This window comes from Piliocolobus tephrosceles, chromosome 10 (assembly GCF_002776525.5).
Source record: "Piliocolobus tephrosceles isolate RC106 chromosome 10, ASM277652v3, whole genome shotgun sequence".
In the NCBI taxonomy this organism is placed as follows: domain Eukaryota; kingdom Metazoa; phylum Chordata; class Mammalia; order Primates; family Cercopithecidae; genus Piliocolobus; species Piliocolobus tephrosceles.
The window spans coordinates 72,549,127-72,571,376 of NC_045443.1; the positions used below are offsets into that span (position 1 = coordinate 72,549,127).

The window sequence follows — 22,250 nt, forward strand, 5'->3', positions numbered from 1 at the left end:
ATAGATAGATAGATAGATAGATAGATAGATAGATAGATAGATAGATAACAAGGTGACACACTATAATAGCCCAGGAAATTTAGGACAACAATAAACAACATGGCAAAATCCAGAAGGGTTTGTATTAGTCAAAATAACTGTTGAGGAGAATAGTTAAGAGTTGATGATCATAGTAACTTGTGCTCAAGCTCTTGAAATGAAAATAGTGAATATTGACAGGATTAGGGAAATTTTAAAACTCCCTTCAGCTTGAAAGTTAGTTGGTGCAGGCATTGTCTCTAACTAGGGAAATTACATTAGCCAAGAATCAGTCCACCCATAATATTCTGAATCAGTCCACCCATAATGTTCTGAAGACTGGGAGCTACTTTCTAAGAGGGATAAACCCTACTTCTGCAACAAAATTATTTCTCAGTCATTAGTGTTTTGATAGTTCAGAAGGTGAAGAAAGTTACCACCAGGTTACGTTCTCTAAAACCAGCAGTATAACAGAGGACATGGGGTATTCCTGTGCATTATTCCTTATCATCTGACAACCATTCCAAGGAGTCACAGAACTGAGGGAAGAAAGGGACTTACGGTTGCTTCCCTTGGAGATGCATCTGTAAGTTGAAGCAGTAGAAGACTTTGGTGTCTGGCTTACTGAAAAGTATACTTTTCCACCTAAAAGGCAGTCGATCCGCCAGTCTGTTAGGAAGACACTTCTGTGAGTACCTACTGTGTACCAACCTGTGCTAGGCATCAGTAATTCATTAAACCTGTGCTAGGCATCAGTAATTCATTAAACCTGTGCTAGGCATCAGTAATTAAACCTGTGCTAAGCATCAGAATTCATTAAACCTGTGCCGGGCTTCGGTAATTCACTACTTGTCTCCTCTGTACCACTTGATCTTTCATTCCCTACACCCCATTCAGAGAAACGTAGGCAACGGTATCAGGAATGTTGTCTATCTTCATTCTACACAGGGTTCATATCTAATGCAATTACAGTCAAAGCAGCAATAGAGGGTTGTCAGCCGCGCTCTGCAACCTATTGGCAAAAAATACAATTATCTTCAAAACTGTCTTCTATAACCTCGTGGATTTTCTACCTATGAGCCAATGAAAAAGAGGCTCTTCTGTCCCCACCTCTCGCCAATGCAAAAATCACTTGATAAATACCACCAGGTATTAGGCTAAAGATTTTGAATATTAGCCTACCATTAAGCTTGATATAGTAATAGCTATGATTTATAGAATGTTCACTTTATGTCAGGCAGTCTGCTATGCACATTAAATATGTTATCTCATTTAATCCTCATAATGCCCATTTATGAGGAGGTTTTACTACAAAACTGAAAAAGAAACTTAGCATCCACGGTCATACAACTACTATGTTGTAGGGTCATATCCTTTGATTGTCCCATAACTACCTCTCTAGGCCCTCTTTCAATAGCTCCCAGTAGCCCTTAACCTCTGCTCATGCCTATCTTCTTTCAGTTCATTTAATTTTCTTTGATCTCATCTCTAAGACCTCTATCCCACTAATTATTATTTCTTAAACACCCCTTATCTCCTTTGGCTAAATTCTATTCCTTTACATTTTAGTGTTTTGAGAGTTCAGGAGGTGATGCTCTCAATTAAAGGTTATGCTCTCCTTGGGGCCTTTCCAGATCCAAGATTTTGTTTTGGGGTCTTGTCTGTGCTCACAGCATAGAAATGTTTCTATCCTCTTTGTTTGCCTATATTCATTATTTCTAAATATTAGATAGCAGGTTTTAATAAACAAAATTGTACATCCAAAACTTGGGTACTAAGCGAACTTTCATATGTGAATGCAACAGAAAGATATCCTTGGATATATGAAGACACACAAAAATATATCATATTCAAACTATTTCTTAGTTCCATAAAGAAACTGGAAAATATATATATAGCATATCACAAAGAGATGTTTCCAAATTGACTCCAGAGAAAATAATTTCAGAAAAGTAGTAGTAGTAATTAAACAGGTACAAATATGACTGAAAATAATGACCACAAAAGTAATTACAAATTATATGTATATATCATAAATTAAAAGATACAAGATATAGACTAGTAATAACTATTATAAATTATAAACTGAATTATCATTTGTATATGGCATATCCACAAGTAAACTAAAACAATAAGTTTAAATACTATTTCAATCAATAAGAATTCAGCAAGATAACTATACCTATGATTAATGTACTAAAAGTAGTAGCTTACTCATATGCCATCAATGGCTAAAGTGTAATGGACTGCAAGATACCATTCACAATAACCACCAGGCATAAAATATTGAGGAATAACATTTAAAATGAACATGTAGGACCTATATAAAGTAAACTATGAAATTACTTTTTGAGATCTAAAACCAGATTTAAACAAATGAAAAGGTACTATGTTCTTGCCTGTGAAGGTTAAATTAAAAAAAAAAAAAAAAGCCTATATGCCCTCATGGATATAATTATCTTAGAGAAAATGAAATAACTAAACTAAATTTTTAATAGTCTTTGGGGAAAAAAGACCATTTTCTTCCTCAGGTTATTCAATATTTTCTCAATTTTCCATTGTAAGAATACTTAAATTTATGATTTAAGAAAACTTTTTGTTTAAAAAATAATTTAACTATAAAGACCCCTCATCTTGAAACCACAAATTCATTCTAATAGTCTGTTTTGAATATTATAATCTATTTTATAAATTTATTTCGTCTACTATCTCACAATGGTTTTTCCTAAAAGAATATAGATTTACCTAATCTCTATAATATTATAAATGAAGACTTTTTTTTCATTCTGTCTATTTTTATGACCGCTATAATGTACCTATGCTTCTTTAAACACCTTTCTCAGTCCTGGTATTTGCCACAGCTCAGATGGACTATCTGGGCATAATTTGGTTTAACATGTAATAGTCTTTACAGCATTTGTTTGATGAAGTATATTCTAGATAGAATGTGGAAAAATTCACCTTTGGATATTTCTAATTTATTAAATGAAATAAAATAACAACCGTGTGATAAATAGGAATTCTTTTTTTCCTGCGCTCCTTGTCTAATTTCCTTGCTGCCGCAACATCCATTCTTCAGCATCTTTTCCTAGGACACAACATCCTTCTGTGAAGGCCTCATTTCCCTGTAATTAGCAGGACAATCAGTGCCATCTATTATTGTTAGTCAGAAGCTTCTCTACATAATGGGGACTTAGCATTTGGTCCCACCGGCGATGTTTCTGTGTAAAAATGTAAAGTACACTAATATGTAAATATTATTCCAACTTAATGGTGTACTTTCTATGGAGACTCAGAGACATTTGTTAAGCCATCAAAGTGCACGATTCTTATAAATGTATTCTCGGTGGGTATATAACAAATTAAGTGTCACCATTATCCGAGTGATCCTTTTCAAGAATTTTTCTTTTACTGTTAGTCTAAAAAGCTTCTTATGGCAATGAGAAAATCACACATTATGCTAGGCTTCTAATTTTCTCAGTAGGGTTGTGTATGTATTTGGGGACCAGAATACATTAAAAAGTGGGAAAAGAAGGTGAGCTCAAAGAAAAGAAGAAGCATTGCCTTTGTGGGGAAGAATCATAGAGAAATACATCATTGTGGGCAAGGAAAATCACAGAATTATTCAGATGGTGATAAAAACCTAAGCTTTAGTAATCTATTGCACAAAATGGTGACCATAATAAATAATAATGCATTATATATTTCAAAATTGCTAAAAGAGTGTATTTTAAGCATTTTCACCACAAAAATTAAGGTGAGAAATTTATTCATTAGCCACATTTAATTACTTTACATTGTAAATATATATCAAAGTATCACATTGTACCCTATAAATATCTACAATTTTTTAAAAAACTAGCAAGAAAATAACCAGACACTGTTAATAACTCTGGGTAAAAACAACAACAACAACAAAATAGTGTTCCTATATACAAGTTTAAAACTATTATGAACAAGAGGCCTATACACATATAGTCAAACTCTAGCTGAAGATAGCAAATTTATCTTCTTACCCAAATGTTATTTAAAATGGTGAAAAATAATCACAGGGATGAAAAGTTATTATTATTGGACTAGAATACTGAGATATAAAGCAAGCAGGATGAAAATAAAGAATGTACAGATTGGAAGTGGAGTAATGTAATTCAATATAGGTACAGGACAGAGTATTTCTTGGGATTGGTCCTTTTCTTCCCAAGGAAATCCGGAGGAACCTCAAATTCAGAGGCAACATGTACTAGGAGAGGGAACTGGCTATGGGACAACTGCTTAGAAGGTCTGAAATTTCTTTCAGTGTCTGGCTATAGAATTTGCCCTTAGAATATAGCTAGCAAGAACAGCTCTATAAATAGAGTAGGGAATCAACAGAAGAGAAGACAGTTCTAAATTAGGTATGTTGGTGTGATAAAGAAAAATGGAGCAAACTCTAAGGTACCTTCATATTTCCTCAAAGTGCATGGAGAAAAATAAAAATGAAAGATAACCCCACATTGACTGAAATGCTCCAAAGTTCTATCTCCAAATAAAACTTCCTTTTTTAGACCTCCACAGTACCCCAATTTGCCCACCTGCTCCTATCCACCCACCCCGAAGGGAATCCTGTGTTCTGCACCATCCTGCCAACCTACCCACAACACACTATATTCACCCAGCTCTCTTTCAGAGGAAAAGTTATCTGAAGAGAATCAATAGTATAAAATGCAACAACCAAGACAAACAAATGAAAAAGAAATTTCATAGAGGGACTAGAGTTAATGACAGAAATAAAATATAATTTAAAGAATTTTCTAACTAGTATCTTCAGAAAGATTCACAAAGACATTACAGTCATTAAGTTACAATACACAGACATGAAAAAAAAAGAGTAACCAGAAAATAAGAAAGATTGCCTGAATATTGCAAATGTGTTGTCAAAATGGAAAAATTAAGGTACTGGGTTCAATAGCGTCCCTCAAAATTCATGTCTACCCCAAACCTCAGAATTAAATTTTAGCTAACTTAACAATTAGTTAAATTAAAATGGAGCCATACTGGGCTGGATCAGGACATAATCAGGACATAATTCAATTGACTATTGTCCTGATAAGAAGAGAAAACAGAGATTCATACACTGAGGGCAAGGTGAGGCCAGGGGAAGGGGATCATCATGTGAAGATGGAGATGCATCTACAGCCAAGAAACACAAAGAAACTCCAAGAATTGTAACCACCAGAAGCAGGCAGTGAGTCATGAAACAGATTATCTTTCAGAGCCAGTAGAAGAACCAAGTCTGCCAAACTAGCCTCCAAAACTGTAAGAAGATAGGTGTCTGTTGTTTTAAGTCACCCCTTTGAAGTCATTTGGTTGTGGTGATTCGTTATGAAAGCCCTAGGAAATTAATACAGTTAGTTAAGTGCTATAATACAATGTCTATAAAATTATGTGGAAACTCAGAGAAAGAAATTAACTGCTTGGGAGGAGGTGTTAAAAAATATTTGATAACCAGAGAATACATGTCTTATATCCAGGAATGGCAAAAAAAAAAAAAAAATTGTGGTTTGAACATAACTACACTTTTGGCAGTGGAGTTGTAAGGAAAATGACTAGAAGCATAGGTAGTAACAAGGTTCTGAAGAGCCATTCTATGGAATCTTAATATATACTCAAGGAAAATGGATAAAGTTCTTTTAAAACAAGAAAATGGTGTGGTATGTTTGTGCCTCGGAAGGAATGACTGCCTTGTCTCTGAAGTCACCATCTTCCCAGTTTAATACCTGTTTTCATTTTTATTTTTCTTCCTCACTACCTTTGCTCTTTCCTCTACTTTTTGACAGTGAGTTTTATGTAAAGCAATTTTCCAAGGAGTATTTTGAACTTCAAAATCACATCATCATTTTCCTTTAATCCTAGTTCAATTCAAATTTCTAGTTTTGGAATCTACATGAACTTCTACATGGGACAGGCAGATTTGCAAAATGTGTAAAAGATGTAGTGATAACTCTTCTCATTAAATGTTTGTTTTGGAAGTGTAGTTGATCATAACATATTTCATAAATATTATTTATGTGTATTAATATGTAAGAGGATTATTTTTAATGAATTAATATATATATTAAAAAAAAGAAACCATGCAAAAGCTAATATTATTTTTTTGGGTTTTAAATAAAGTAGTAGCAATGTAAATCCTGTATTTCTTGTACAGAGGATTGCTTATCTAACTAACTTGTCATGGTGGTGAATTACAATAACCAAAAATCTTAACTGGCATAATACTCAGCATCTAATTTCACAACCATAAAGCCTGTGAAGTAGCCTTCTATAATTAAGTGGTTTATACAGAAATATAAAAGAAAAAATCACAAAATATAATACCAAATATTATAGTGTTAAATCTTGTAAAAGAATAACTAACTACTCATGAGCCAGATACCCAAAATGTAACCATTGAATCTTGAATGAGGAAGAAGTCATAAAGTTTCTCTTGTCTCATAACACAAACAGAAACTAAGGGAACATTCTTGACTTTTCTTTTTGCCTCATTCACTCCTACCTAATTAGTCAAAACTCCTCTTCAACTGTGTCCATTTTACCATTGTACTTCATTCCTCTTGCTACTGTCTTATTTCAAGGTTCAATGTTGTCTCCTACCACCTGTGTTACTTCAGTAACACACTAAACTGTGGCCCTCCTGAAAAACTTACACTCACCCGCTCCAACACAATCCCCTCTTCAGCTACAAAGGTTTCAGAAAGATATTCCCAATTACAAATCTGTTTGCTGGTGCTCTTAAAATCCTTCACAATCTCTCCACTACCAGCAGAGAAAAGACCAGAACTTCTCAAGAGAACTTATCAAGCATTCCCAGCCAACCTCAGGGTCTGTCTCCTGTGTACCTCCCCACCCCTTGCTCAAAGCTCCAGTGGTATTTAATTACTCACAGTACCTCAAACAGGACAAACAGTCCATGCCTTCCTTTCCTGTTGAAACTATTTAGGCTCTTCCCACTGTCTGAAAAAATCTATCTCCTCTTCATCCTGTGGTACCAACAGATTGGAAAATTTTTCCAATGCTAGCAAAGCTGTGTTAACCTCCAAATCACCCTGTGCTCACTTCTACTGCAGATATTATGACATTGCACTATCATCATCCTTTGGTTGTTTTCTTACAATAGACTACAAGTGTGTTAAGGGCTGGGAATATGCCTTCACCTTGCCGCTTGGAATATGCCTGATTTATAATATGTATATTAAATATTATTTTAATTAATTACCATTTAATCATACATGAAATAATTACTTCTACAACTGCCCGGACAGACAGTCATTTAGAATCCACATGAAAAATCTCAGGGAAAGACAACTTATTTCTTCATGAACATTCTAAACACCAGAAAGCCTTCTTAAAGTAGGCTACTATAAACTCCTCACCTCCAGAAATGAGCAATGCTTGCCTCAAAGAATAATAACGTCCTGGGCCCAGTGGCTCAAGTCTGTAATACCAGCACTTTGGGAGGCCGAGACGGGTGGATCACGAGGTCAGGAAATCGAGACCATCCTGGCTAACACGGTGAAACCCCGTCTCTACTACAAAAAAATACCCCCCCCAAAAAAAAACTAGCCGGGCGAGGTGGCCGGCGCCTGTAGTCCCAGCTACTCAGGAGGCTGAGGCAGGAGAATGGCGTGAACCCGGGAGGCGGAGCTTGCAGTGAGCCTAGATCCGAACACTGCACTCCAGCCTGGGCGACAGAGCGAGACTCCACCTCAAAAAAAAAAAAAAGAATAATAGCAATGATAATGTTAAGAGTAACAGTAATACGAAAGACATTTCTAGAACCAGGTCTGGATTCTTAACATAAATGTGCTCTGTCTTTCCTCGTAGCACTCTACTGAGTCAGACACTATTATTTTCTTCCTGGTCCACATGAGAAAAAAGGAGCCTTAGAGAATTCCCTGAAGAAAAGACAGCAAGCAAGTTGTTAAGTCAGAATTCACATTTAGCATATTCAGTCAAGTCCTTAACAGTAATACACTAATTCGCTTCCATCTCAAAATCAACTATCAGAAGTCAGCCAGTTAGTTACTTAACCCCTTCACTCTAAGAAGACATGCAATTAAAAAAAAACAACTATATAACTTTATTTTTAACTTTTTTCCAAATTCTTCCATCCAGGAAACTCTTTTGAGAGACAACACCTGTTAACATCCTACTGGACTACAGGTAACCTACTGTAGGTAACATCCTACTGGACTCCAGTTCTAATACTGGTCTAAGCTTGATTTTTCTCTTAATTCATTGTTCAATTGTATTTGTTTTCTCTGCAGTCGTAGCAGAGTACTGGCACATAGTGAGCAAGTAGCCAGCTGTGCTCAAAACACATTCACCTGAGCTGAGTCATACCCAAATCCCACTGAATTAGGATCTCTGGGGCGAGACCTGATTTGTACAATTTTAGTCATCATCTTAGGTGATTCATAGGCACATCCAAATTTGTGCACTGCAAATTTTAAGTAAACTGATAAAACAGTGTCTATTGCTGTCCTGGACTGAGAGTCTTACATCTAAGCAGGATATCTTATATATAAGCCCAGCGGTCCCCTCCTTCCCAATTTCCACTCTCCCTGTTCTCTCAAGCCTGTTCTTCTGTCTTTGCCATGTTTCATGCCTTCAGATTTTTTTATTATTCAGTGTTACATGACATGATATTCCCCGTTAAGCCTTCATGTTTGCTCACTATTCCTTTGACCTTCCCCTTGATTTTTGGAAAATGCCTACTTATCTTATGGGAGTTAACCAAACTGTCATCTCCTTTGTATAGGAGACTTGTTTCCTCCTTAACCTGTGTGTCTACACTATATGAATGTCTCTACTATATCACTTAGTGCACTATAACTGTGAATTTATAGTTCTTCTTTTCCTACTGAATACAAGTGTCGTGAAGGCAAGTGCTGAATTTTAATCCATTTTGCATTTTGCATTCTTAGAACATAACCTAGTTCTGGCCAACAGTTGAAATTCAATAGTTGTCAACTAAGAGATTCAAAAGCATTAGAAACTTTGATGCTTTTTTTCTCTCCCAGTTTGTTTAGTTAAAGGAGAATGTACAAACTCTGACAACAACATGCTGCTTTATCATCCAATCAGTGCAGGCCAACGTAGAGGAAACACAAAAGACTATATTGATAAAGAAACCCAGCGCTGAAGTACAACGTCAAGTACTCTGGCAACTGCACTTACATCTAAAAAACAAGTGTTACTAAGAAATCACCTATGATAGATAAATCAGAGATAAATTGAGTCAATGATGGAAAAATAGAAAAAGAATCAAATTTTTTAAAACATTCACTAAATTTTAAAAAATCTAGCAACTGATAGCATGTACATACTACAATTAAGAATTAAACAGTAAATTTATAGAAAAAAATGAGGCAATTAATTAAAGACAACCCTGTTTTTGCATCAAGTCTAATCATTTTTGAATGTCGTTAAAGCCTAATAATACATTAAAATGTTTGATCCTGTTAGTTTGCTTAAATTCTATATTTCTAGCATTGCACTCTAAGTATTAAACTACAGTCAACATTATGTGCCTGGGAATTAAGCATAAGTATACAGCATGCAAATGATACAAATATGAAAGTTGCTCAACCTTGATGCATCCACTAATTATTTTAGATGATAGTGATAGGTTCATTCAGGCCTAATTATAAAGTTATAATATATTTAAAAAATTAAAGATAACTGCTAGTTTAGATTCTGTTTGTACAGACAAAGGCCAGTTAATGTTCTATTCTGCCCATTTCCTACTCAGTCTACTTGGTTGCATTAGAGCATTCTAGTAACTCATAATATTCCTCTCATTGCTCCCAAAAGAAGCCTAAAAGAGAGAAGTAGAACAACTTAAATGATAAGTCAAACTGTAATAACTGTATTGTTAAGCTTTCCTAAATACCAGTTTTGCTACTTTTATCTAAAAATTAATACATCAACATCAGAAGGAAGCTTGTTACTGCAATGATTATTATGCCATCATTTCCGGCACAATTATTATACAATATTCACTTTTAGCAAATAGCATTTAATCCTAAGTCAATAAACTTAAAAGCACCAAAATCAAGAACCCCATATCTGAATTTCTATTCTATAATTTGCAAGCATAGACACAAATTTTACATAAATTCTGAATAATGTCTGGCCCTTTCAAGGAGCCCAAAATGATAAAAAACTCAAAAAAATGAATTTACATTGATCCAAATAGTTTTTGCTTAAACATAATTTATAAACATGTAATCTTACAGAGTCAATTAATATTATTTGAATATATGGACAATGTTATTTAAATCACTACATTTTATAAAAGATGTCTTTGCATTTTATTATTTACTAAACAGTTTTAAAATCCTGGATAAAATATTGGTATAAAATAAGAGAATTTATGCAACCAAAAGTTGATTATTTTTTCTATCTTGGTCTTTCATCGTAGAAACAACTCAAAGGAAAACACCTTTCACTGTTAAGACTAAGTTATAGAAGAAACTGTCGAGAAAGACTATCTTTGCCTTTGCTCCAATATTTAAAGATGTCTACAGCACAGTCAGATATTTTTGAAGAATGGCAAAGCTCTAAGATTTGATAGCACACCAACCAGGGGGTTCAAACAAAGAATGAAGAAGACACTACTTAAGTGTCTGCATGAGATTTTCTGGACACATACAGCATTGAGGAAGTGTCAGTTTAGCAAGATATTGGTATTATTATCAACTTTCAGGAAATTACTTGACTTCCAGTCAAGTAATTGCAGTAATTATGGAGTATTTTTGCCCAATGTTATCCATAACATTTTGCCCCAAGTTCTTCTGTTTTGATTTCTATAAAATGTATTTTCTGGGACACTCCCAAATTATAACATTGCTTTACATTCCCATCACACCATATTTGGTTTACTGTTCATTAAAGAATGTTCAGGGAAATTGTTTTTTCTGTATTGTATTTACTGACCTTACAACAACATTTAACTTTGTTTGCAGATCTCCAATAGCTCTAAACGCTTTTCTCTTCAATTCACCAATTATCCCTGGGAAAACCCACCATGACCTGGTTATTTACATTTGAGAAGATGATGTTCTATTGCCAATAGGTTGAACCAGTGTTGCATTAAAAATAAATAAATCGAACAAGAGTAGAAAAACACATTATAAAAGACATATACACAAAAGGGTCAAAGGAAAAATAGGTATCTTATTTCTTAATTATCTATATCTTCTGGCTCAGCTTGGGAGGTAGGCTCCCGCAGGTCTTTTCATAGGTGTTACGAGCTGAAGGGGAAAAAGGGGGTTAAGTGCATAAGCAGGTTAGTTTTAAGGCTTTAAAGGAAGTAAGACAATAACATGTAAAACTAGTGGAGAAGGCAGCAATGGAAGACTGCAACTGGAAGGGAATCTTGAAAATAAGGCAAATCCCTAAAATAATGACAAATTTCTGATATTGTTGAACAGTAAGACATGGAAGGGGTCAGAGCCTATCCTTCCTAACAGTCTTGCTGCTTCCCAACAGCTAAAATTTGTGTATTTAGTGTTAAACACAGTATAAACTAAGCAATCAAAATTGAATAGAATGAACACTTAATCAGAAATCACAAGATCTAAACATTAGCCCTGCCATTGTCACTAACTTGTCATGGCTGAAACATGTCAGTTGTCTCCTCTGTGAATCGAGGCAATTGTGCCAGATGATTGCCAATTTTCTTCCAGTTCTAATCAGCATAAACGCCGGAAGTCTATCACATATTTCTTCACCAATTTCACTAATATAAAATATATTTTGGACACACATAATAACATGCACTCACGCACTTCTCAATCAAAACTTTAAATTATATTCCCACAAGTCGATCCCATATCTTACCCACATGCAAATTTTACAAATATATTCCCTGAGTATGTATCTGTATTATAACAGTGAATATATATTCTTTTTATGTAGATACATATACCCTAAAATAGAAAAAATATTTTCTCAAAAGAGAAATATGGAACACTATACACTATACATGCACATTCATTTTAAATACTCTTCACTAGTCAGCACATTAAAATATATCTTAATGAACATATGAACATTATGAACAAAATGTAATTTTAACTTATGAAGTGTGCTAGACAGCACACTATTTTCTATGTCTATTCTGATAGAATGGGTTATGAAAGAGATTAGAATTGAATAATTTGACACTATTTTGTAAACACTTAAATGTGTTAGGCATAGTGTAAGTCCTCAAGAGAATAAGACTGTCCCTTTTATATAAAATATGAAAAGGGGAAAAACATGGTGTTGTTGACAAGATACTTTTCAAGTGAAAATAAGACTGAGATTATCTAATCAGTTACCCTTGCAGGTGGATGGATATACACCTGCACTGAATCTTAGACCTAGGAAATGACAGAGCTGATCATCTTTATGGGTTTCATGACAGAGCTACAGCAAAATGATTTCCTGAGATCAATATGTGGTTGAGAGAAAGCTGTTTTCAATGGAAACAGGAAGCTGGGAGCTAACCTGTTTCTATGGTAACCACAGCAGTAGCTACCCAACAGCTGTAGGGGGAAAAAGAAGGGCAGAAAGTTACAAATGAAAATGGAAACAAAACAAAACAAAAAAAGATTCTGGTTTACCTTATTAGTGTGATGGTCCTTGGAGTGCAATCAGAATGGGCATGAACGTGTTGTCCCTTCCCCTTTCCCCCAGAATCTTTAGCAATAACTATCCTACAAACCTCAACATTTTAGAGCTGAAAAGAACTTTAGACACTATCTAGTCCAATGTGTCATCTCAATGTTTGTGTTTTACTTTTCAGAATAAAGCAAAGAAAATCAAGATTCAGGAAGATGAAGTAAATTCTCCAAGGTCACACATTAGTGCTGGAGCATAGGTCTGATAGGTCTCATTCGTTTTTCAATTCTTTTTCCAGGTAATACCCAGTCCTGCTCTGTTCTCCTCCCAACACTCACATTCTATTCACTTTCCATGAAAATATTGACTACACAGTGTTAAGATTATTTACCATCCCTCAACCTACACGGAAGGCAAAAAAGCAGTGCTTTTCTGTCTTAAAAGAATATCTTGACTGCTCTTATGAATATAAAGAAAAGCCCTTCATATTTCAACCAGAATTGAATTAAGTTTATGGAATATATTGATGATAATTTTTTGGACTATTTTGCCACTATATATTTTCTTCTACAGATCTGTGTTTATCTTTAATGCTCTTTACTATTTTATTTAGACACATTTCTAAAGGTTCCCACAATAAAAAGAATATATGACTCAGAAGTTCAAAGAATACAAGACTTGAAAATCACATTTACTTTGTTTGTTGTAGTAAAAATTGATGGTAATGATAAACATTTTCAAATGGGAAATCTACAAAAAGGTTGATCTATACCTTCCTTTTCAGTTATTTTGAAAATAAGCTTACTGACAAAGATAAAAACTTTCCTTGTCTTTTATTTAATTTTGTCAACTCAGTTCTACAAATGAGCTCTTAGCAAAATATTACAGAAAAAGGTCATACCTAATTTATCCAAGTACATTCACTTTTTGCACACCTACTGTCCAGCCATAAATCAGGTCACCTCATGTGTATGTTACTAGTATATATATTTAATTGACAATTAAATTTACTGGATTATTTTAGTGATCCATTAAATCAGGTACTCTGATTCTATCCAATGCTCAGAATACAGGCATAAAATTAAATTTATTTATAAACCTTTTAACTAGTGGCCCTGAAAAGGTGAAAAGACACTTAAATGCTTAGGTGGAAAGTGCAAACACACTGTACTATTATAGCAGAGTCTTTTGAGGAATATGAAGTTTGGGTATGCATTGTCATGTGGTTGGTCATGACTTGTAATTAAATGGAAATAATAAAATAAACTTGGCCACACACCCAAATAGTTCAATTGTTGTTTGATATAAGTACAGTCTTCATTATATTGTAAGGTGAGAGCCTGCAAGTCATTGTGAAAACAGAAAAATGAAGAATTAAAGATCCTAATATTTTGTAATAAAATAAAGACCAATAATATCTTAACTTCATCATTTCTAAAAGGAATATTTTACTGCATGTGTCAAGCAATATTCCTATGTGAGATCTTTTTTTTTTTTTTTGAGGAAATTCATTTTTAACACCTCTAGAATTTTATTTGCCATAATCTTGTTACTTTTATTTAATAGACAATGCCCTATAATTTTTTATTATAAATGAGAGGTGAGCTCACTGAAGGCAAAGGACTATATCTTCTCCATGTATTCCTAGTACTTTTCATAGTTTCCAGTCTACAGTGACTACATAATCAATATTCATTGAATAAATGAATTTTCTAAAATTTTAATAATTGACAATATTTTATGAATAAGCTATATTTAGCCATTATTTAATTAGAGCCACTCTTACCAAACAAGACTTAATACATTTTCTTCCTTTAATCTTAATATATCATTCAAATTGTTCCTACACCTTATTATAATTTTTAAACATCAAGTGCTACATTTAATACTAGCAAATATTTATTTAGATCATTTCTTTCTTGTTTTGTTTTGTGGCTTGGGGAAGAGGAAAAAGTGGCCCATACAAAGTAAATGAAATATTTACAAATTTGAGTCTAATGCTAGAAATTAAAATGTCCATGTTAATGGCTTCTAAGGAGTATGTTTTAGCAATGCTGTAGAAATAATCTATAATGCTAGTAATGTGAATTATTTTCAAGGTTTAAAAAAGTATAGATTCACTGTCATAACCCATGTATGATTCAGAAGGATTGTGTATGATATACAACCCATATTGTATTTCAACAATGGTAAATGAAATAAAGGTCAGGGGAATGTACGTGAAAGAGCTAGAAACACACCAAAAAGCCAACATCTTAAGTGGGGTTCCATGGCAGTTATTATTTTGTTTTTTCTTTTCTAAAATGTGCTTTAAAAGTAAAAAACAGAAGATGATCAGGTAATCAAAGATATGCATAAATCACCAAGGAAGAGCCAACACTCTAAAACAGAGCTGAATTCAATCATCTCCCCTACCCTATTAAAAAGTAAGTGAAAGAAGAGAAAGAGAAACTTAAACCTGCTCTCAGCTGTTTAATATTCCAAACAGATTCTTCAAAATTGTCTTTTATTTTAGTATTTTGTCCTTATGTCATTTTTTAAAACTTCTAAAAATCTAGAAACTCTATCAAGGAATTTCTGCCTGGTGCCCGTCCTCTTATATATGATACATTCTTCAAAGGAAAGCACATAGAAGCTTTACCTTTTTCTAACACTTACATATTAAATTGAAAATATACAGTGCATCACATTTTTACAAGTATCTGTATGCATCCTTGCTTTTTACTATTTGTAAATATCACTCACTAGTATCAACAAAATAACCTCTCATTATTTTCCTGATCTCATTTTCTCCACAACAGGTTTCCATGACAACTTACATTTGAATTTTTATAAACTTCTATCTTTGAATACTATTCTTAAGAATAAAAACTTAAATGCACAAGATATAAACTTATTTACCAATTGAAATAGAACAATTTAGACCCCTCAAATATGTATTTACTTAATAAATTAAAAATCATAGAGGAGAGGGGCATGCCAACCAAAAGAGAAGGCAAAAATGCAGGGTAGCAAAATCCAATTAATTATGCAGTTCCTATCACCGTTGTTTTTGTCTGTCATTTAAATCATAAAAGTTACAAACAAAGCACATCTATTATGTAACTGATCTAATCTTTTCAATATTGGAGAAAAAAGAAAATTGTGAAACAAGTATAATGAGTTGGAAAGGGAATTCAGAGAGTTAAAATTTTTCATGTCAAATATTTCAATAAAAGATGAGCTAATGTTAAAAAGTAAGAGTGTTTATAAAACTTCAAATACTTCTATTAAGAATGAGACTCATGATAATAAGACAACTGAAGCAAACCACTTGATAATTGTTTTATGTGTCCTCAAATTGTGTCCATGCAAAATATAATTTCAGCTTGTGGCCTCCACATGTAACTCTATTTTTCAAACCAGTCAGATAACATTGTCAGGTTATCATCTTAACTAACAGTGCTCAGGAAAAAATATTAAGTCACTTTTAAGTAGAATAGTGACTTACGATTACTTTTTTTTTAGCCAACCCCTAGTAATTTGAAAAGAGATTTCCCTGAAGACAAGACCCACAAAAGAAAGCCAAACATTAAACACTTACTGGTCAATAAAAATGGAAAGTTCAAACAGGATTCTTTTTAAGAAGTTAATTCAAGTCCCATATTTTTATTCTACTGTTGGGTGGTAAAGGGTAAAAATTCTAGGAGCGAAAGTCCTGGAATACGCATATTTTAAAACTCATAGATGACCTTTGAGAGTTAGGATTCTAGTGGATGTCTCATGCCGCATTAAATCTCAAGAGCAATGTGATCTGCAGAGATTTCACAATCCAGTCCAGTTATAATCAGTAATTTTGTTAGAAAGGGCCTGAGGAGAGAGTCATGAGACCTCTGGGATAATTTTGGCTTTGCTATTAACTTGATGTATAACCTTGGCCATCACTTAGCATCTGCAGTCTTCATTTTCTTCATCTACAATATAAAGGGTCTTGACTAAAAGTGACCTCAAATAAATTTTTCAGGTCTATGATTCTTAGCTGATTCTGTTTCTACTTGCCCTTTGACCTTGTTTCAGTCTCAATTTTGGTGTATTCTTTTCTCACCTAAAACAGATGCAGATCAAAGCCTCAATATTATTATAATGAAATATCATAATAAATGTTTTTTAAACACACAATTTTCAAGTCAATGCTTTATCCTTTTGACCAATAATCTATAGAATCAAATTTCATGGCAATGATAAAAGTTGAACACCTTCTTAAAGTTTTTGCTATGCAACCTGGCCTACAATAAAATGTATTATGTTACCATAAGGAAAAATAATAAAACATTCTGTCCTTTTGTAGCACATTATCTGGAAAAAGGAATCACACGACGGGCCTGAAAACAAATTCAGATTATCTTTTTAGCCACCAAATGGAAAGAGCTCTATAACACTCAGCTGGAATCCAAGAAACACAGATGCACAGATGTAATGGTCATGAGCCTGTGGTTTAATTTAAATAAATATGCACTTGTGGTTTTGTTTGGTTGGTTTAGTTTTTTTTTTTTTTTTTTTTTTTTTTTTTCCTGAATGAATGCTATTTTTTTTTTTGAATTTTGGTATGGGCTTGAGAGAAGAAAAAAAAAAAAAAAAAAAAAAGATTTCCAAGTTGAAGCTATTAATTCTATGTTCAAATATGTGTATACAGTCATGCTAGAATTTATGTATGCATTTAAATACCAAATCTAAAAGAGTAGCAATGCTTTAAATTGTCTCTTTCATATTCTATTTCACACTGAAAACAAAACACATCCACAGACTTCCAAAGTGTTATCAGAAGCACATCTTCTGACAAATTAGTAGATAGCTGCATAACATCTCAGATGCAGACACTTCTGACATACAGAGGAAGAAAATAATGAAGATAGAGCCAAAGTAAAGTTGGGAGAATTCCCATTCTGCCCATGGGGTGTCATTTCTGGGTGTCGGAAGCAAACCAGACACATGCAGTTGCAAAGATTTAACCAAATACAGTACTTTGTTCTCACATATAATTAAAAACCGTTCACATACTGTGTAATTTGTGGTTATTTATATGTCTTTATTTCCTTTCAACCAGAGAAACCATTATTGGTTACTTTTATAATCTCTTCATGAGATTTTGAAGAATTAATTGGGAATGTCAAGGATTAAAGTTGAGCTGTCATTTATACTAGAACCCACCCAAAAAAAGAACACTGAGGCTGGAATCACAATATTAAAATTAAAATAAAGTTTGTTCCTATGATAATTATTCAGATTTAGAGAACTAGGATCACCAAAGTGGTTAATGGGTTAATGTATGTTCAACCTGTAAGGATCAGAGATACAGCCCAAAGAGAAAGGGACTAGGCTCAAAATTCCGTGTGTAAGTGGGCTCTCTGGTCAACTCACAGAAACGATCCTAGTATTCATCTACCCTGGAAAGTGACAGGCCCAAACAATGTTCTGGAGATTCTCTTTACAAAATAAACCTCCTGGCAAATCTTTCCTCCCTCCATCTCCCCAGTCACATAGATACATTCCATTCCCCCTTCCTCTGTCCTCAGAATCAATCCCTAATTGGAGCACTGCTCTGGGTGAGTCAGATGTGAAGGGGCCAAACTGAAAATGTCAAATAGGGATGACCAGGAGGCCAGAAGAGAGATCTGAGCTACAGGAAAAGTTAGAACAAAGGAGTGAGGGAGAAATTCGAGATGAATCCTCATACCCGTTTCAGGACAAGGTCCAGAAGACGTGCACAGAGAAGTCGACATTTGCCCTGTAGGTCCCATCTGCTAAAGTAAATCTGTTTGAGTTGGGAGAAGAGGAGGAGAAACATGGGACTGGGTGGGGATGGTGGCCAGGGTCCCTGGGTTTACCCTGCAAAGGATGAGCCTCTAACCGCATCGCTAGGAAGCCCCGGGTCTCTTCTACCCCCATCCCTGAGGCCCCGGGGTGGAAAAGAACAGAAAGTTGGGGAGGGAGTTGGGAGAAGTTGAAGCAGCAGGGAAGGGGTCGATTCTGGCCTTACCCTGGCGGCTCTGGACGAGTAAGGGTCTTCGAAGAGGGCCCACATGCGGGGCTGCAGCCTCCTCCAGCGGCCAGATTTGCCGTCTGGGCCCCCGAGCCCCGCTGCGTCCTCGATGCCTAGCCTCTTGGCTGCCAGGTCCTCATCGTCGCCGGGGTCGCCGCCAATGAGGTCGGGGGTCTCGAAGATGTCCAACGCCTCCTCGGCGTCGCGGTGCTGCCGGTAGGTCATCCAGCAGCAGGGCTCCACGTCGGTCTCGTCGATGCCCCAGAAGGCCAGCTCCTCCTCGAAGAGCGGCCCGCACACGTCTGCGGGGCAGTGCAGCTTGCCGGTGCGGTAGTAGTTGAGCACATAGGCGAAGACGCCCGGGTGCCGGTCGAAGAAGAACTCGCGGCCGCCCCCGGGGTGGTCGCTAGCCCTGCCGCCGCGGGAACTGCAGTTGCCCGCGCCGCCCTCGAAGCAGCCGCCTGGCCCGGGAGACAGCGGGGGCGCTCTCGGCGGCGGCGACAGTGGAGGTGGCGACGGCTGCAGCTTGTCGCCCGCCGTGGTCAAGCAGTCGCCCGGGGGCTCGGAGGAGGCAAGAAGGGCCAGGCGTGTTCCAGGCAGGGTCTTGAGGGTGCTGCGGTAGGTTTCGTGCCGGGTACCCCCGACATTGAGGATCACCCTCTCGTTGTTCTCGATCTTGCCCATCTCTGTGACTCAGACATGACTGGGGAAAGGCAAACACAGCGCCGAGTTAAAGATCTTGGCCGTCAAAGACACACCAAGACCCCCATCGCCAACCCAGAGCGAGTCCCGGGATGCAGGGTTGGCAGACAGGCATGGGGTAAAGGACCCTCCCCCGGAGGGGATCAACGTCCAGCGTTGTCCCCGCCTCTTGCATCACACCTTTCCCAGGTTTCCAGAGAACTACGGAGACAGCAGTCCAAGTCTTTCTTGACCTTTCATGACACGGTTTCCCTTGCCTCCCGCTTTCCTTTTTTTGGCTCTGATCTCTTCTCCTTCATCTTTTCACCTTCCACTCTTCCTCTTTTCTGTTCCCTCTCAAGTCCAACCTGCTCTCAGCCCCTAACCCCCTCTCTGCCTCCCCAAACACCCTCTCCCTCCCTCTAAGCCTACTTTCTCCCCCTCCTTTTCCCCATTCTCTCCTCCTCCCCTGGTTGGCCTCTCACTCCCACTCTCCAAAACCCTCCTCTTTCTCCCCTTCCCCTAGCCTGGATGCAATTTCCTTAGGCAGGGGGTTTTCCTCAGGCAACTTGACAGTGTTGGGTGAGAGCACACCCTCTCCTCACCCTGTGAAGAGCCCCGATTCCACACCCACCCTAGGTCAACCCCGGAGCCCTCGCTACTCCCTAGCGCTCAGGCAGTGTCTTCTGCGCAACCTGTTCTAGATTCACCTCTACGTTTGCTCACAGACCATGCAAAAAGACCACGCAAAAGTCAGAGAAAAAAAAAAAAAAATCTCTGCTGTTGCTTTTCACCTAGGAGACCTCTGACTTATTTCCTCATTCATTTTCCTTTTCACACTATTATTATTGTTGTTGTTGATATTATTATTACTTGGGAAAGGAAACAACTAACTAGGATCCATCTTTAAGGATAGAAGTGATCAGTGCATCCCACCCATCCCCCTTCCCAAGAAAAACAAATCCCTTAGAGGGTGGAGGGTGGGGGATTTGCTTTCTAGGAGGGGCGAGGCTCGGGGAAAAGCTGCTTGGAGGCACACCCCCTGGGTCCCTGAGGTGGAAGTCTCGCTGACAGTGTCCCTGTTTCCAGCCTCCCAGTCACCTCTCCCCAGGGCTTCATCTCTACATATCTATTGCGGAAATGCGGAGCAGGGGGATGCCTGCCTGCAGGGTCAACAAGCCCTTTCCAGGAAATCGCCCCTTTCACCATCCCCACTCCCATTTCCAGATACCTTAAGGAGACCGAGAGAAAAGTGGTTCTGCTTTGGTTTCCGAGTGGACGGGGTTCTCTGGGCAGCGGGACTGAGTCTTGGCGCCCAGCTGAGCCGCCGTTCTCCGACGAGAAACTACTTGTTGGCGTTTTCCGGATTCAGGTGGTTGAGCCGCTTCTCTGGGCGCTGGGGTGGGGGACAAAGCCCCCGCCGGCCGCCGGCCGCGCTCCTCGCCTTCATTCTGTGATCTGTGGATTTGCCAGTCGCCAACCTCCGCGCCCAGAGTCACCATCGCGCAGGGTTGGGCAAACCATGGAGCTCTGGGCGGGTCCAGCCGGCACTGCCCGACCCCACCAGGAGCGGGCAGATCGGCTGGCCGTGAATGGAGCGGAGACTGGCCGGAGGTCAGGAGAGCTCACCACTTGAAGGTGAAGTCGCCCTGCTCCGATTCCATCTGCAGATTTCGTTTCTCCCCCCAAATCAGCCGCTGCTGGAGCTGTCCCTTCAGCACCACTCGCCGTCAACCTCCCGCTGCCAGCCAAAGCACAGAGCTGGGGAAAGGGTGGGTGGGTCTGGAGAAGCTATGTTGTACCAACCAGGTTCACATATTTTTCTTCTGTGAAGCTCTGTCTCCACCCTCTCTGGAGCTTCTGCCTGCCTTATTTACACCCTACTCTCCACACCCTCTCTCTCTCTCCCACCCCTCGCCATGCCCCACCCCTCCCAACAAGTGAGAGAATCTAAAACCAACTGCTTTTTTTTTTTTCTCAATGACAGCTGACCGGAGAGAGAGGTCTACTTACAGGTGACAGTAAATATTGTTTCTTATGTCTTATGCATGCCTCTGGCTTGCTTTTTCAAATCAAATGTCAGTCTGTAGCCACCACACCACTGTTATCTAAAGCAAAACAAGTTTTAGAAGTTTATCCCAGGAAGATAGTGCTTTACAAAGTACAAGCTCCAGTTTTTTTGTTTGTTTGTTTGTTTTGTTTTCTTTTTTTTTTTTTTTTTTTTTTGTCTGAAGCTGAAGAGAAAAGCCACAGATACCCAAGTATCCAAGTAATTCTCTAATAAGCCAATTTCACCCTTTCTCAAGTTTTCATTTCCCCTTGTATTAGTTTGCTAGGGCTGCCATAAGAAAGTATGACGAACTGGGTGGCTTAAACAACAGAAATGTGTTGTCTCATGGTTCTGCCAGTTTCAAATACAAAATTAAAGTGTTGTTAGGGTTGGCTTCTTCTAAGGGTTTTGGAGGAAGAATATGTTCCAGCCCTCTCTCCTTGGCTTGTAAATAGGCATCTTCTGCTTGTGCCTCTTCTGACTATTTTCTCTCCATGCCTACCTGTCTCTGTGTCCAAACATCCTCTTTTTATAAGGATATCAGTTATATTAGATTGGGGCCCACCCTAAATGATCCCATTTCAACTTCACTATCTCTATAAAGATTCTATATCCATGTAAGGTTACATTCTGAGGTACTGAAGGTTAGGACTCCAATACAACTTTTGTGAAGGGAAGGGACACTGTTTAACCTATAACAGGCCTCATCACCAAACAGATCATGTGCGCGTGCGCGCGCGTGTGTGTACGTGTGTATCTGCGTGCATATTCCAAGAAAGTAAAAGAAAGAAAGAAAGAAAGAAAGAAAGAAAGAAAGAAAGAAAGAAAGAAAGA

General features: G+C 37.3%; 1 protein-coding gene across 5 annotated transcripts in view; it reads right to left on the bottom strand.

The window, feature by feature from the left end:
• KCNC2 (potassium voltage-gated channel subfamily C member 2) overlaps nt 1–21,251 on the bottom strand; it is a 169,320-nt gene extending 148,069 nt beyond the window's left edge. For 4 of the 5 annotated variants that reach the window (XM_023230471.3, XM_023229785.3, XM_023231947.3 and 1 more), the window contains exons 1-2: nt 20,598–21,251; nt 18,683–19,388 (exon numbers count right to left, since the gene is read on the bottom strand). In XM_023230471.3, the coding sequence (XP_023086239.1) occupies nt 18,683–19,369 (687 nt within the window). In that variant the 5' untranslated portion in view covers nt 19,370–19,388; nt 20,598–21,251. The remainder of the gene's footprint in view (nt 1–18,682; nt 19,389–20,597) is intronic. The other variant, XM_023182206.2, reaches the window with a different exon arrangement.
• Between the last annotated feature and the right edge of the window lie 999 nt (nt 21,252–22,250).